General features: G+C 45.7%; 1 protein-coding gene across 1 annotated transcript; it reads right to left on the reverse strand.

Annotated features, from left to right (window-relative positions):
* Positions 1-1,584: 1,584 nt before the first annotated feature.
* Positions 1,585-6,026, reverse strand: LOC136371076 (transmembrane protein 45B-like). Its single transcript, XM_066334911.1, has 5 exons — positions 5,825-6,026; positions 5,101-5,313; positions 3,886-4,070; positions 2,751-2,896; positions 1,585-2,085 (listed from the first exon to the last, which is right to left on the reverse strand). The coding sequence occupies exons 1-5, from the start codon at positions 6,006-6,008 to the stop codon at positions 1,968-1,970; spliced, it is 846 nt and encodes a 281-aa protein (XP_066191008.1). The 5' UTR covers positions 6,009-6,026; the 3' UTR covers positions 1,585-1,967.
* Between the last annotated feature and the right edge of the window lie 11,120 nt (positions 6,027-17,146).

Consider the following 17,146-nt stretch of genomic DNA (forward strand, 5'->3'; position numbering starts at 1 on the left):
CAAACAGAAACCATTCCAGACACCGGGTGCTGTGGAGGGAAAAGGTCTCTTGTTGCCATAAAATGACAGGGGCCAAAGAAAAAGGAGAGGGAGAAGAAGACAGCAACTTAATTAAGAGCTGTGAAGAATTAAATAAACCCTATCTCACTTCCAAAAGCAAGGAGTGCTTTTAAAAACCAAAGTCAGCTTTGACTTGTGTGCCTTGGAATGGAAAAAACCTCTGGCTTTTGGCGGGGGGGGGGAAGGAGGAAGATCCGTTCCTAGTCCAACTGCAGCTGCTGCCCTCCTCTGGCTGTTTAATGGAAATAGTGATGCTTGAGCTGTTTCCTAAAAGAAAATAATTCACAAAAGACCAGAAATAATTCAGAGCATGATACAAGGCTTTTTTACTCTTCAGTGAACCCATCCCTGTCCTGCAGCACTCCTGTTAATTCAGTTTGTTCCCTTCCTCATGGGGTAGGGTCTCTGCCATTAGCAGGCGGCACCTGCAGAATGGGTTGTGTCTCCTCATAGCAGGCAGAGGAATTTGTGATGTTTGGAAAAACTATCATGCCTTGGCAGAAAATAAGATATCTACGAAATGCTCCTCATGTTCAGTGGTTACAGCTCATGAGAGCCAGTCATGAGGTTATGAGATGGATTTACAGAGATGTAGCTCTGCTGCTTCGTTGTCATCATGCCCAGTCTGTTTGCGCCTCCCAGTATCCAGCTCCACAAATAAACCAGCTTAGCAGTGCATATATAGGAAAACTGGCATTCAAGGAAAGCTATTCTTCATAGCACTGTTAATAAGCAATAAAATCCAGGCTGCAGTCTGTGACAGGCTCTTTGCACAAGGGAAAAAGGGTTAAAGGATGAGCTTTGCCTTCCTTGGACCTGCCAGGAGCTGCTTTTTTCTGGTGCAGTCATGAACATGAGCACAAAAATCTCCTGCCATCCATCCCCCACTCCACAGGAGGGAGATCTCAGTGCAGAGCATCCTTCCAGCCTTGGGATTCGAGACATGAATAATGGCAATTTACCTTATGCTGGTGGTTATTTTATTTATTTATATATATAGATGTATATATATATAATTTTTTCTAAATCCCCATACTACTAGCATATTTTCCCCCTATCTAGGAGGTGACATTTCCAGACACTTTTTGCAAGAAATTAGCTAGTAAAGGCAGCCTGAAAACAAGCCATTTGCCTGTTTCATCTTTCTTTCCAAGCTGAGTGGGTTTATTTTCAATAGAAAACTGGGACATTTAATGAATCCCTGCTGCATAGTCGTGTGTTTTGCAGCCCTTCAGACTTTGCAGGTCTGAGGGATGGATTTTTTCTGAGCTATCATTACACACTCTATAATTTATAAGTCTTAAATTTAAGTATATCAGCTCAGTGAGGAGTTTTATTTCACATTTATTTACTCTCTTAGCCTTTAAGTGAACATGAAAATGATTAACCAAAACCCATCTTTAGTTCAAAGCTTCAGTAAAAACATTTGCATTGTGTGCAATCAAGCCATGGTGTTGCAAAAAATTGCCATAATTCATATTCAACACTCTCTTACCTTGTCCTTCTTGGGGTGATGCCTGCTATAGAGGTGCATGACCTCAGCCTGGAGATTTCCCTGACTTCAGTCTGGCAGGTCAAAGCCTCCAGGCTCTTGGAAAAGTCAGCTGGCCAAAGGATGTCCTCCATCCCTGTGGGAACACAGAGGGGAGCCCACAGAATGAAGTAATCATGTCATGTTAAATTTCCATGCTTTGTTTTGTTGCTAAAAATCACTTCAAGCTGTGCCTGTGTCTGAGCCTGAGATATTCGGGTACGGATGGAGGGCAGCCACCTCTGTGTGCTCAGCCTTCCTCCCAGCAGCACCATGGGAGCACCTCTCACTCTTTCAAAACAAAAATATTTCATTAGATTTGTTTCTTCTGGATAAAGGACTTTTCATGTATTTGGAGCAGAAGTTTACACCCTCTTCACTCTTCATCGGAGCCGTTCAAGAAGGCAGCTTGGGAGCTGCTGTCACACTTCTGCTGCCGGACCCCCAGGTTGATGTAGGACTCTCCACTGCCTCTCCAGAACCTCTGGAGACAGCTGTAGCACAGAAGAAATAAACCATTATTAGAAAAAACCCCCAACCTAATGTCACTCAGCAGAACCCTCATTCCAGAGGTCCTAAAATGCTATTGATGGGGGATTGAGGGGTTTTTGTTCTGTATAAAGTCCATTTGATGGCATGGACTGAACTATCTGTTCTGTAGCTCACACAGCATCCCTCAGAGCATCCCTTAAAGTGGGATAATCTTCCCATCCCCCTTGGAAAAGCCAAACTAAGGGCAGGCAATTTTTAGTTTTTGCACCTCTAAGAATTCAGTGACCTTCAACCCACTTTGAAGTCTTTGCAAGGCAGGGGATGAAGTGTCAGGGGGTCCTGGTAATGCTTTGATGTCTCTATAAAATTAAAGTTTGACTTCAGCACTCAGTGCAGAGGAAAAATAATCAGTGTGACTTCCAGGAGCACCTCTAGGACTCAGTTGTTTGACTTCTCCCATTTAATGTCCGTGTCTTTGATTGACATGGTTTTGCATTCTCTGCACTCAACTGCCCTAAAACCTGCAGTAGTCTCGGACTGCTTATTCAGCTGTGATTTTGTACTGCAGGAAGGGCTGAGTTACATCTGTCTAACTACAGACATCCTACCCTGCCTGCCTACTTCAGACCTGCCCCAGTTCCTGTCCCAGCCCCTGTCCCAGCCATACCAGTAAGCGAGGGTGTAGTTCACACACAGGATGGCCACAGCAGCTGCCCAGTGCCAGAAAAAGCACATTGTGAGGAACATGATGTTGCTGTGGTCATTCTCATCCCACACTGGACCTCCCCATGGCTGGAACAGCACAACACCAATCTGGGTGAAATAAGAAGTTGGTGGAACAATTATGTTGGGAAAAAAAATAGAGAATCCAAGAACAGTTTGGGTTGGAAGGGACCTTAAACAACTTATGCCAGACCCTCATCACCTCACAGAGAGTTACCTTTATTCACCACCACCTCAGTGGTGACCGAGGAACTTGTGCCCTGACCAGGATAGAGGTTTTTGCTGAGAGAGTGAAGTCCATCCTTGCAATGAGAGGCCGCACAAAGCCAATCTGTGCCAAAGATATCTCTTTTTCTGTTCAATATCCAGACAAAATTGTCCCCCAGCATTCCAAACTCCAAGCCATCCTTTAAAAACCACAGACTTAGTATTTTAAAGCTCAGCCTAGGACCTCTGAATAAGGGCTGGTTGAGCTACAGCAGTCTTGAAAAGAGAAAGGAAAGTTGTTTGGTTTTGAGGTAGTTATTTCGGTTGGTTTTTTGTTTCTTTTTGGTTGGTTGGTTGGTTTGGTTTTGTTCCTTTGTTTTGCCTTTTTTTTTTTTTTTTTTTTTGGTGGGTTTTTATTTTAATTTTTTTTTTTAATCTGAGTTTTGAGAGCAATTATCTCCAACGGATTTTTTTGCTTTTCCAACTCCTACCAAAGCAAGCAGCTGGCTGTATTTTAACTCAGCTGTTTTATTTTTGTTGGGGTTTGTATCTTTCCACTAAACCAGAGGGAGGGCTGCAGGGAGCATTAGACACATTAAGCAATTAGTACTGGTTGTTAGGTACTGCAAAATGTTGCTCACTTGCTTTCACTCTTCCTCCTGGAAAAGCAATAAGCCAAAACAAATAGCTCTTGCAGCAGGAGCAGCCATCAGAGATGACCCGTGATAAGTAAATTTTCATTCTGGGTTATGAGCTATTTATGAAGTGAGCCTGGTGAAATAATCCTTGGGAGATGTGTGATTGACGTGGCATGTACAACTTGTTCCCCTCTTTTCCCCTTTGCTCCATTGCTCTGGGAAGGCAGAACAGACCTGCCAGAACCATGTTCCCTGGACGATCGTGATACCGGCTCGGAACATCAGTAGCACAATGTTGTCACGCAGGAAAACCTCCAGCAGGATACTGCCAGCCCCGGCAAAGATGGTGATAAGCAGCAGGGAGTGGATGTGCTGATCCAACATGGGGCGGTGAAGGACATGGTAATAGAAGAGACAACCTGCCAAAACATGAACCTTGCTTAGAGCAGCATTAACAACAACAGCCATGGCCACCGCGTTGAGTAAATCTCCTCCCTGGATGGCAAATTGAGACAGGCCATCATAGAAAGAAGGGACTTCACCATATCACCATGTTCCTATGCCTCCTGGCATCCCAGCATGCTGGAAGGGTGAGATGCCCAACCTTGGGGCAGGAGGATCTGAGCAATACAGTGACCAAGGACAGAGTAGTTTTCTTCCCACATCTGTGCCATCACCTCTTCAGATGATTCTTCCCTTCTAGCCAGGCTTCTGCTGTGTCCTTCTTTCTTGTTGCTAAACTTCACCATCTTTTGGGAGCTGTAAATGATTGATTTCCTGGTCTTACATGCCAGACTGTGCATATGGAGCTGCCCCTTGCTGCTGCCTCAGAAACTGCTGTTTTTGGGAGAGGAAAAGTAACAGGAACTGTGCCTTCATTAAGGAGGGTTCTATATAAACAAGACCTTCTTTTCCCATGGCACAGTGTTGGAACTAGATGATCTTTAAGCTTCCTTCCAAGCCAAGTCTTTTTAGGATTCTATGATCCAAGATGGGTCTGGAATCCCAGCTGTTGACTTGCAAGGCAGTCTGAGGACAGAATGATATTTGTGATGCGCTGAAGCTGAAATAAATCACTTCAAATTGCCACATGCCACGCAAGTGGATGAGGCTAATGATGCCTGCAGTGCAATTAATGGCTCTCAGGGGAAATGTGGGGCAGGAGAACAGCCTGTGGATGGCAGAGGAATGCGGAGTCCACCAGCCATTTATCATAACAAGGAACCTCATTCTGCTGCTCTGCACCACAGCAGCCCCAGAAATCCCAAACCAGAACCTATCTGTGACTGCATTTGCCATCTCATTCCATCCCACCCTGCCATAATATATTCACTACAATGTGTCATATCTCCAGAGGCATCTGGAGCCATACCTCCATCAGGCAATTTCAGTTCTTCTCTGATTTGGTCCCAGTATCCCTCCCCAAATTAAGTACCACCTTCTACCAACCTTCAACGAACACAGCCACGGCCAACATAAGGCGATCCAGACCCTGTGGCATCACCTGGGAGATGTAGGTGAGGACATCTACCAGCCCAGAAAGGCCATAGAAGAGGTACATGGTGGTGTGCTGCCAGTTCATCAGCTTCACCCAGTCATGCTTCTCCCCGCTGTACAGGTACAAGTGGGGACCATCGGGGACGAACTGCTCCGCCAGCATCCCTGCAGGACACCCAAGAGCATGGAGTTTCTGGGGGTTTATTTGCAATGGTTGAGACTACTCCTTGCTGCTGGGGGTTCTGAAGCAGGAGCTGGTGCGTTTGCACTGGGGAGAAAGGACTGGATGGAAAAAATCAGGCCTGTGTTTAACAGCAGCTCAGCTTTGGAAGCAGTATGAGACTTGCATTCTCACATCAAACTATACCAGAGATCAAGTCAAGACAGACATCAAGGATGCATCCAGGCTTTGCAGGGGAGTGCTAGAATCACCATACTTGGAAGTGTTCAAAAACATGTAGATGTGGTGCTCAGGTTCATGATTTAATGGTGGACCTGGCAGTTGTTAGTGGTTGGACAATGATCTAATAGGTCTTTTTCAGCCTTAAAGATTCTCTGAGCCTTAAAGATTCTCTGATCCTTCCACATCTAGACCAGTTTCTCTAGAGTCAGAGTTCCTGTACAGTCACTACAGGCTAGGTGAATACTGGCATAGCAAGTGAAATATAACACTTACCTATTAGAGAAAAGAGGATTTTGATTCCCCCTTCAATGGCATCCACACGCTGGAAACAGTAAGTCCTGTGAGATTTTCTGTATATTTTCTGGCTGAGATACTGCAGTGGGTATTTCACAGACCACCAGAGCCCAAATAGCAGGAAGAAGCTGCCTGGAAGTGCATGACCCTTAAAATTCGCCATCCTGTCAACCTCCTCTGACTACAAGGCAAAGTAAAACAATGTCATTATTCAATTTACACAAGTTATTTGGCATAACACTGGGAAAAAAAATAGGATTTCCCTTTCAGGGAGGAATGGAGTAGGCTTGACCAAGCACGTGGGAATAGGAAGGAGCACTAAGAACCCCTGGGACTTTTCTAACATCCTTGCCCCAAGATTAGGAAATGTCAAAAAAGCCATAGTTTAAAAAGGCCCCAAATCTGCTGCAATGTCTGACATGTCACAGCCTGAACCTTTAATTCCAAGGATCCCTCTCAGCAGTAGGTCTTGCTTTTCTTGCTCTTCTGCAAGTATGAGAATAAGGATCTGCTGTGGACCAGGGCATGGTGGGATTTTGGGAGCAGGTAGGAGAGATAATACACAGGGAAAACAGGAACATCTAGGGCAAGTAGCAGTGTGTTTCTTTAGCTGCATGAACAACCACAGAAGTGCTGTGCAAAGTCCAAATTTTTTTAAAATCTCTGGAATTATTTTAGGTCATGGAAGAGGTGAAAAATACCCTGCAGCTATTCCACAAAACAAAGCATTTTGTTAAAAATATGCCTTCAAAAAATATCCCAAAAGCTGCTTGAAACAAGTATTTTGGGTTTGGGCAAAACAATCAAGTTGTTCCCTGCTCACACTCCTTCTTCCCTCTCCTGAGCATCCCAAAAACAGGACTTGCACCAAGCTGCTGTAGCCTCTGTGCTGGGGTGCACACAGGCGTGGTTTGCAGGATGCTGGGGGACCCATTCCTGGGAGGATTACAGCAATTAAACTCAGCCAGCTTCTCTTTGCTGTTTGCTTAATTAGGTTGGGAACTGATCAGCTCTTTCATGTGGGCTCAACCATATGTTTGAGGGCTGCCTTGGTGTGAGGTGGTGTCAGGCTGGGCAATTAGGAATGTTATAATTGATAACAAAGGCTGTTCTGCTGGTGCCCAGGACTTCCTTCTCTGTTTAGTAACTTCTCTGTGCCAATCCACACTTGACACTGGGCAGAAACAGTCTCCCTTGTGGAGTGGGTGCTGTCCCTCCACATAGAAGGAGTTGCACGGTTTGGAGCTGGATCTGACCCTCCCCATGGCAGACATGCTAATTATCCTGGAACTGCCTTCCCCAGCAGCATTCTGGAGTTCAATCCCCACTTGCAGAAAATATAAACCAAAAAGTTCTTATTCTGCTGTTGGACAAGGGACAATTGCGTGTGGGGTTAAACATGAGTTGTTGCTGTCAGGCTTGGAGAAAGGGATTTGTTTCTTGGCTTTATTACTATCTGATTTCAGGTTGGTTTGTCCCAGGGACACCTTGTTTCCTCCCCCTTGAAGTCCATGGCTGCTGCAGATACCATCTCCCAGCAGAGTCTGTCCCTGAGCAGAAAATCCAGTGGGTCAAAACTAATCTCCTAAATCCCTGCAACCAACCTGCCTGATCTGAGCTGGTTTAAGCAAACAGCTAATCCAACAGCTCGAGCTAAGCAAACATTGGCTCCATGTGCAAACTCACCCCAGTAACATGCAGCCACACAGGGCAGCACATGGGGTCAGCATCCCTGAAGTGCCACCAGTCGGGTTTCCATCCTGTCTTCACCAAGAATTTAGGGGGATTTAATCCAAGAGTGGGAAAACTGTACATGGAAAGGGCATGGTATGAGCTGGCAGCTTTGCAGGTCACTATTAACCACTGCATGGTTCTGCCTTATTTCATTACTTAAAAGCAAAGATTTATTGACAATGGGTGCAATGGGTTATTAAACAGAAAATCAAAGCAAGATGCTGTTTACCAGCAGGGCTGGCACAGTCCAGTGGGTAATACAATCGTTTTTGTAGTCCTTTGAAAAAGGCAATTGGGAAGTGGGAGCATCCACCTGTTTCCCTGTGATTAAGGGAGCAGCATTCACAAGCCATGGAGAGGGCTGAAAAATCAGTATTTTTCTGGGTGAGTAGAGAATCCTATCATATGCATGAAATGGGGGTAATGGCTTTAAATTGCAGGAGGGGAAATTTAGATTAGGTACAAAGAGGGATAGTAAAATATCAGGGTAATAACCGGAAGCAGAACCGAACCCATCCCAGAATACCACAACAAGAGGACTGCAGGCATATCATGCTGTATTAATGCTATAATTATAACATGACCACAACATATATAACTGATGTAGCTCTGCAGTTACATATTAAAGGCTGATGTAAAGTGGGGCCTGATGGTTTTCCACCTGAGATCGCTGCAGTCAAACTGGGACGGCCTAAAGGATACATGATCAATCACAATTAAAATTCAGCTAAATAGGGTATGTACAGCCACCTTACAATGCTTATGTTCTCTGGGCTGAGCTCAGGGGGTGATAGGGACTCTTTTGGGGTTGCTGATCTCCATTCCTGCCTGATAGCAGGGAGCACGTGGCTCAGCTGGGACATGTGACCAGCAAAACTATTTCTCCTGCTTCTCTTTTCTCCTCTGAAAACATGCAATGGGTAAGCACAAGGGAAAAAAAAACCAACCACAGTTACGTCTGTGCCCTAAGGCAAACAGCTCTTTTTTATCCCTGTAGCTCCAAAGTGAGACATGCTTACAACCAGCAGGGAAAAGAACAAGCTGAAAGTCCAGTGGGTGCTGGTGTTGGTGGCACAGCCACCTTCCAGGGCATCCCTGCTAAACTTTGTCCCTTCCCTCACTACCCAGCCATGTTTGGCAACACCCCCATGTCCCTGCTGGCTTGTCATTCGTGTTCTTTGCCCCTGTTTATTATGGTGCCCTAGGCTGTGTCTGCTTAATGATTACTGTTTCATCTGCTCTTATCACCTCCCAGAAGAGCTTGTTTTTTCTTGGTTTATAGCTAATGTGCCCAACCACCTGGGGAGGCATCTGGATGATGGTAAGGGTAGGAGCCTGGGAGCCTCATTAGGCTTTCACCTCCTTCTCGCACTATGTTGGAACCACAAACACTCTATTTAGCCAAACCTAAGCCATTCTACTATTCCAAATGTCTTATTTGGTTTCATGAGGGTGGGTTTTTTGGTTTTTTTGAGGTTTTAGAGTTGGGTTTTTTTAAGTCCATTGATAGTGTCTCAGTCAGGGCATCACTTCCATTTTCCCCAGCTAGGAAATTACAGTCTGAAGTTCACCAGTGGGAAGAGCTGACAGCCACCACCCTACAATTAACTTTGCTCTTCAACCTGTGTGAATCAGGCAGTTCAGACACACCAGAGCTGGTTGCTCACCGCAGGACCTGTGCTTGTCTCTCAGAGCATCTCTGGGTGACGGGGATGGTCCCCAGGAAAAGGCTGGCTCAGGGAAGATGAGAAGTGTCTTGACTTGCAAAAAACCACCCAAGTGGAGCTCAGGCTGAGGTGGGGAATGCCACTGAGATGTGTATCTGGAGATAATGAAGCTATTTCCAGCCTTCAGAGGGGCTCCTGTGTTGAATGTGCAGCTGCAGGAGCACATCAAACCCCAACCTACAGACTGACAGCAGCTGAGATGCTGTGCTCAAAAAAACATTTTCAGTCATCCCTTCCCTATCCTGCATGTCCTCTGTGTGTCTCCCTGAATACAACATAACCCACAGCCCAAATCTGGCATCTGATGGGGATGGCAGTAGTCCAGACAAAGGGGAGGACCGAGAGATGGCAGGAGACACTCGAAAGATGTCCAGAGAGGCATCACTGACAGTGATGAGCTCTCCTGTACCCTGTGCTGCCTCACTCATTACCAGCATTGTCTTATTTGTCTGCCAGAGACACTTATAATCATAGCAGCACTTCCATTAGCTCCCACAGGAGCTGGATCCCTAATGCATTAATGTCAGGTTAAAACCACACTCTGAACCATTACACCCCATTATCGTCAGGTTCTTTTTTTCCCTCTGTCTCTGTCTGCACCAGAGAGTGTTAACAGTGACACTGAGCAATCGTCTTCCTCATATTGGTGAGCTCACTGCAGCCTCAAAGGCAGGAAAGCAACATTTCTGCCTCTAAAGAATTCTTAAGGGGTTTGGACTTAGGTTAAAAAGTATCATCATTGGAAACTATTAGGCTCAATTGCCAGGAAACATGTGAAGGACCATCAGGTACTGCAGGAGCTGCAGCCAGAGAACACAAACTGAAATACTCCATCTTCCTGAAATGAGAAAATTCAACATGGAAGTTCAAACAGGGATGAAAGCTTTAAATTCAGGATGCTGGACTAGAGGTCTATTTAATAGACACAATGGATCCACCTGGAAAGAGACACTGAGGGGAGAGATATATAAAAACTAGTGATGGAGAGGTTATCAGCTCTCTGCTTCTTCTTTTTTATGCTGCCTCCATTTGTCTCCTGTTTTACAAGCCCCTGGATTCTCCATCCCTATCCTTAATCTGAGCCCTGCCATCAGGGAAGCAGCAAGAAGCTACATCCCGGCAAAGAAAGCTGAGAAATAAAATAAATTAGCCAACAGCTACTTACAGGGGGTCTTTTCATTCTTTCTCTTGTGACCTGCATTTGTTTATTTGTGGTTTTAAGACATTGAGGTCTGACTTTAAAATTATCTGGGGGAAATGCACTTTATCATCTCAAAAGCTATTTTTCTTTGCCTTTACATAATGGCAAAGAGATTAAAGTGCTTTCTAAAGGGATGAGTGCCATCTGTGCCCTGAACTGCCTCCCTTGCTCCATGATATGTTATGGGGCAGCCCTGACTCCAATAACCCCTCACAGGTACCAACCCAAAATAAATTCAAATTCAGCATATCACCACCAAAATGCCCACAAAAATTAGTATTTATAGAATCCTAGAATCACAGAACAGTTTGGGTTGAAGGGAATTTCAAGATAGTATGGTTCCACCCCCCTGCCATGGGCAGAGACACCTTCCACTAGATCAGGTTGCTCTCCAGTCCCATCCAACCTGGCCTTGAACTCTTCCAGGCCACAACTTCACTGGATTCCACAACTTCTCTGCGCATTTTCCAAAGAGGAGATGAATGCTTGTCTTCAAATGTCTCAATTCCCCCAGAATGTGACACAGGTTAAGCACTGTGTGTCTTACATCCCTCAAGGAAAACTATCCAAGACAAAGGATTAAAAATCATTTCCACTGCAATACATACCCCAAATACCCATAAAACACATAACCATAAGCCTGCTGAGTACCACAGCTTGTCCTGGGTATCCCAGAGCTGTGGTCCCCAACATCCTCCTCCACAAGCACCTGGAGCCTTGGCCATTACACCCTGCACTGCCAAGGTGAGGGGTTGGTAGATTTTAATGATTACCTGGTAGGAAGAATGGAAGAAAGAAGGGAAAAACCCTTCCTCTGCAGCAAAGTTGGCCCTGCCCACAGCAAGGGAGGTGGCACAAGGTGAACTTTAAGGTCTCTTCCAACCCAAACCATTCTGGGACCTACGAATCCAATCTGTGAGGTTTTAGGCTCTAGAAGTGACTTTTCTAGGCATTTCTGTGGTAGAGGAAGGTGGAGAGGGAGTGTTGTTGGTTCAGTGCATGCAGCAGCAATTTTGGTTTGGCTGTGAGACAGCAGGTTTGCATTTAATTTGGCTGGGAGTGGAGCAGGGAGCCAGCAAGGGCTCCTTGCAGAGTGGCAAGGGGGTTTTGGGGCCCTGCTGCCTCCAGGCTTCCCCACTCTCACTTCTGCCTGCTTTAGGGTGCCACATATCATGTTATTTTACAACTTCCTCCTTGGAAAAAGTTGCTGTGGGCTTGCTGGACTGTCCCATTGCCTCCTAGCCCAGCAGGGACAGCAGCAAATCACCTATGAGCCCCTCCATGGGGGCCTCAGAGCAGGGGGCACCTCGCTGGGCTGAGGACACTTAAATCTTTCCCAAATTTGCTTTCCTAAAGGAAGATGTGGTTCACCCACCCTGAACCCTCTCTTCTCTCCCTGTGGAATTTGGCTGCCAAATTGAGGAGTCCATAAAGGGCAGGCAGGGGGTCCATTCCCACCCCATGGTGTGGGGTGATCTCCCCTCTCCCCGTGCCAGCCCTTGCCAGCAGAGCCTTACCTTTCTTGGTGATCCTGGTGCTGCACCTGCTCCCAGGTGATCTGTGCTCCTCCCCTGCCTGTGGCACCCGCCTCACTTGCCTCCTCCCTGCCTAGCAAACTCCAGCTGGGAGGGAAAGGTGACCCTGGACACAGAAATCCCCCATTCCTGGGCACACACTTTAATTTGCAGTTTTCTCCCACAAAAGTAATCCATGATTTGCTGAATTCTGGCTGTCTCAAGGCTTTTTCCCTCTAGATCCTAATTTTCTCAGATTTTGTACAATGATTAAATTTCCTTCCATCAGAGTCCCCCATTACCCACCTCATGCAGAGTGGCATACAGGGGAACTGTGTGGGGCATTACCCCCCCCAATCCAGGTGCCTGCACCCCTCATCCCAAACAATGCATTAATTATTAACTGGATTAACTCCTCCAAGGACTTCATTTTCCATGTTTCCCAGGTTTGATGGATGCTTCTCCTAGGATCCCCACTCATAGCCCGTATTTCAACTCCAAATGCAATTTTCTGACCAGGCCTCTATAATATGAGTTTATCCTTAATAATACTTTCCACTTCCATCTCCAGTGCTGCAAGTGCTTTACAAATGTTAAATAATTAACCCTCATGACACCCTTGGGAGGGAGGGAAGCGTTATTATGACTATTTGTAAAGGAAACTCTGACAGGGCCTTCTGTGCTCCAGCCCTGGGTTTTGCTCACTTTTAGGGAGCAGTGCAGCTACTTACAGCACCGAGAGCAACTATACCTGCCACAGGGAATTTGGAGTAAGAAAGCTAGATTTTAATGTTTTAAATATATCCACCCTGATTTATAAATGATTTGAGGTTTAGAAGAGCTGTCTGCCAACCCTGTCTTTTTCTTTTATTATTATATTACTATTTCTATTTATTGACATCAAATCTCTTCCCTCTCCTAGTCCCACAACGTTATTTAAACAGATGAATTATTAAATAATAAATAATTATCAGTTAATCCATCCTTTCTCACTTCCTGGAGAGGTAAGTGCTGCTGGAAGAGAGGAGGCATCCCACAGTCAACCCTTCCTTTATCACTGGTGCTGTTGGATGCCCAAACCCTCTGTGTTTTTCAGGTGAGATAAGTCAAATTTTCTAGAGGCAAAGCCAACGTGCAGGTATTTCTTGTCTCTTCATTAAATTGTTTCACAAATGTCCCAGGAGCCTGATGATGCTTTGTGTCTTACAAACCCTGGAATAAATCAGAATTAATCAAGGGGTTTGTACTCACCGTGCTCCAGGCACATAGAAGGGTTTACCCCCAGAAAACTACCCCCCAAAACTGAGGCTGGGTAATAAATGGAAAGAAAACAACTGTTGAGATGGAGGGCCTGGGGAAAATGAAGAATTATTTCGCTTGAGAGTTGCTACAAGTTCATGAAAAAAACCCCAAGGGCTATCCCAAAAATGCAAATGAGACCCAAAAAAATGCAAGTGGAAAAGTCTTGGTCCTAAGTGATGGAAGTTGCTGTAGCTTTTACATAGAAAGGCTGGGTTTAGCTAAAAACTAAACCTTTAGTTAAACCTGACTCTAAAACAGGAGCTTGCTCCCACCCATAACTCTGACGAGTTATGTTGGTGTTTCTTGGCTACCAGGAAATTTGCACCTTCAAATATTTGCAGAACAAAATCACAGGGTGTGTAAGGGGGTGGATCTTACTCTAAGGAAATAAATAACTTCTCCGTGTGTATTTACTGTAGTAAAGACCATCCCTGATCTGGGGTTATGCAGAACCCTAGCAGAACATCTAATTTCCAAGTGGTCCTGAACAATAATTTCCTGATAAGACACATCAAAACTGACATCATCTCCAACTTATAGCCATAGCTTCCTCCATAGCCAGAGCTCAGCCACTCTTAAAACTTTCACAGTTCCTTAGACAGCCTTGAAACAACACGTAAAGCCTGTAAGTTCTTCAAACCTGTTTCTATTTCAGGCTCTCACCATCCACAGGCATTGGGCTACCACTCGAGGTGGGAATTCTGGTCAGCACAGCACATCCAGCCTAAAAAACAGTCCTGATCAGCAACTTTTCTAAATCTTATTGCCTTTCCATTAAATCATTCCTGAAAAAAATTTCAGAATTCCTATTCTAGGAAATTTTGAGGCCTCAAAAAAAGCTCTTTTGTGTCCTGCCCATCTCTAATTTTCCACCTCCTGATGTCTATTTTCTCCCTGCTTATCTCAGGCAGAGCTGCAGCTCCTAAACATATCCATAGAAGATCTGGCAGCAAATAACACCCTGGCAGTCCCTTCATATCAACATGCAAAGCTAGGAATGACCAAGAGAACAGGAGTTTGCTTCTCTGGGAATCATCTCAGTGTGCTGTCTGATTAGACAATAGCTGCAGTCTCCATGGATGCAGCTTGGGATGCAGGATGGAGCGTGCTGTGGGAATGATGCTCAGAGAGAGCTCAGAACAAACAGCTCAGAAAAATGGGGGAAATGATGGAGTGTCAGTGCCAGGAAATTAGTTCCCTCATTTTCCTGTGCTGGCAGAGGGGATGGGTGAAGGAGTCATTTCCCATGTGGCCACATATCCGTAGAGAGGAGTTGCACAGGCTGCCTGCAATTTTAAGAGACAGGAAAGCAAGCTGGCACACTGGGCAGACACAGATATTTGCCTGGTCCCTTGCTGGAATATCGATGTATTTTCCAGTCAAAATGATGATGTCTCATTTTCCTCCCCGTCCTCCTGCACCCACAAAACTTGCCTGTTTAATGCAGGCAAAAGGTTTTGTACTTAGATGCTCCCATTTCTAAGTGAGCCACCTCCTGGTGGCACCTCCCTAAGCCTTCCTGGTACCCACGGAATGATCCCTCACAACATCCTCCCATCTCAGTGCTGTTTGTCACCCGAGTTATCACCCATTGTGCGCAACCCAGATTCCCAGTGATGTTGTACCCAGGAACAGGGGAAGGGACAGAGGCCTGCAGCTGCTCCACAGTACCATCACCTAAATTTATTCCTCTTTGTGGGCTACTTCAGTCCCCACATACAGAAAGATGGGGAGTCCAAAATGCCCTGGGGAGATGCCCACCAGACTCTGCCCAAAATGTGACCAATTCTTATAAATGGCCTGTTCCAGTTGAGGAATGAATTTGCCAGATGGCAAAAGGAGGAGGTGAATAAATCCAATATGGCACATCTGCAGCAGTGGAGAGCAAACAGCATCCGTGCACAGCCAGAAGGAAAAGATACTGCTTTGGGGCAGAATTGGGCAAGGAAAGGTGACATAAGCAAAAACAACCCCCAGAAGTGTTTCTGTTACACCCCTGTGAAAAGATCTGAGACCCCAGCTGGGTAAGAACAGGCAAGAATTAAATAGAAGCAGGGAAGGCTCAGCCCTGAGGTGATTCAGCTGCATCAGTCCCAGCTAGATGCCAGAACTGTACCATGCTTAGACATGGCAAAAGCATTAATAAGGGACAGAAAAGGAAATTTTCGTAGCCAGACAAAAGAAGAGGAAGAGGAAGAGAAAGAGAAGGCAGAGCATGAGAAGATAGTGACAGGCAAATGAGAAGAAAGTTCAGGGAGAGGTGGTGAAGGTTAAAGATGAAAACAACAGTGCCTAAAAGGAAGCACTAAGTGGCCAAACTCGGTGGGAAATTTTAACACGATAAAAAAATAACTCACAGCTGATAAGCAGTTTAAAAAAAAAGTGGTAAGTCAAGGAAATGCTCCCCTAAAACACCTCACATGGAGAGTGACTCATCTGGAAGAAGTGCAGGGGAGCTGGGAAGTCCTCAGGGCTGTGCTATCAACATTGTCCTTGGGAAACTGGCAAAATTAAATCTCTCACATCCTGAGAGGTTTGATTTGGGGATTCCACCCTCCATCTCTCTGCCATTCAGCAATAATGGAGCAAGGGCACATCTCAGTGGCAGAGGGAGGAATATCACCTCCCCAGCCTTGCTACCCCTACCCAGATCACCTAATAAAAGAAGTAGAATTTCGGAGGAGGAATTTACTCATCTTCAACACCTAGAGCTGGAACAAATGTCTCTGAGTGATGATGAGATTGTTGGGGACCTGAAGCTGTGAGAGACCAGAAGGTTCAGATGTGGTGGGCAGCTTCATCTGAAAAAAAGAGAAAATCAGTTCATCACCTTGGTATGTTAACACTGAGCCCTTTGCTTTTGAAATTAGAATTGGGAAGTGTCATCCATGCTGATATTTAGTTGTTTTTCTTTCTTGTAGTCATTATCTTTACAATCTTCCCTCCTCTTATCCTCCTCTCCAGCACTCCTGCTCCGACTATCTTTTCCAAGCAAACATTTATAATTTTTGCTACCTTTCATTCAATTTTCAACCCTAATAGTTGAACGACCATTTAAAAATACCACGAAAAACCATACATAGGGTCAGGGTATTTATTAACCTGGTATTTACTGATCTTTAAGCAATGGAAACACAGCTCTGATGTGCTGCAAACCAGCATCTCCCACACTCTCTGTAGAAGCAACTTTGGATGTCAAAGCAATCCAAGCCTTCCCTGTGAATTCATCTCCATGGAGGAAGATGCTTTGGGAAGCAGGTGCTGAAGTTTTTGGGAGCAGCCTTCACACGTGAGAGCTTGCACTGAGGATCTGTGGTGCTGAACGGCTGAAGAGAGGTGGGACTTGGGGGTTGGAGGGGATCCTTTTGGATGTAGGGTTGTGGGATGTTGTCCTTTCGGATGCAGAGCTGGGGATCAGCTATCACATGGTGACCGGACACGTCCAGGGTGCGCAGAATGGGACGCCGGGAATATTTGGGAACACTAGGTGGTGCTGAGGGTTCACGAAAAAGGCTCCCTTTCGCTCACAAGAGGATGCTCTGGGGTGGGAGGGTGAAGGCCTGGGGACGGGGCGATTCAACCCCATTTTGGCGTTGGTTGGGAGCCCAGCTCCAGGTATGAGAAGCTCCTTGTGTCACTGTCACATTCCTCCCTCTCTAAAGGCACTTGGCCAGCAGCTGGACTGCCGCACTGGTTTCAAGACCAGCTCTGTCCCAGGTCCTTCCCGCACTTTGCCGGGGTCATACCAGGCATCACATCTCTCTTTTGCCGGAAAACTGACACACAAGGACGGGCAGTACCCAAGGCAATTCCCAACCCACCA

This window comes from Sylvia atricapilla, chromosome 23, assembly GCF_009819655.1.
Source record: "Sylvia atricapilla isolate bSylAtr1 chromosome 23, bSylAtr1.pri, whole genome shotgun sequence".
Lineage (NCBI taxonomy): Eukaryota > Metazoa > Chordata > Aves > Passeriformes > Sylviidae > Sylvia > Sylvia atricapilla.

Bases quoted from the DNA above. Each gene is read 5' to 3' on its own strand.
- LOC136371076 (XM_066334911.1), bottom strand. From the start codon at position 6,008: ATGGCGAATTTTAAGGGTCATGCACTTCCAGGCAGCTTCTTCCTGCTA. The intron at 2,897-3,885 runs GTCTGTTCTGCC...TATTTCACCCAG, and splicing joins AGGGAACATGGTTCTGGCAG to ATTGGTGTTGTGCTGTTCCA. The intron at 2,086-2,750 runs GTATGGCTGGGA...TCTGTGCTACAG, and splicing joins AACTACACCCTCGCTTACTG to CTGTCTCCAGAGGTTCTGGA.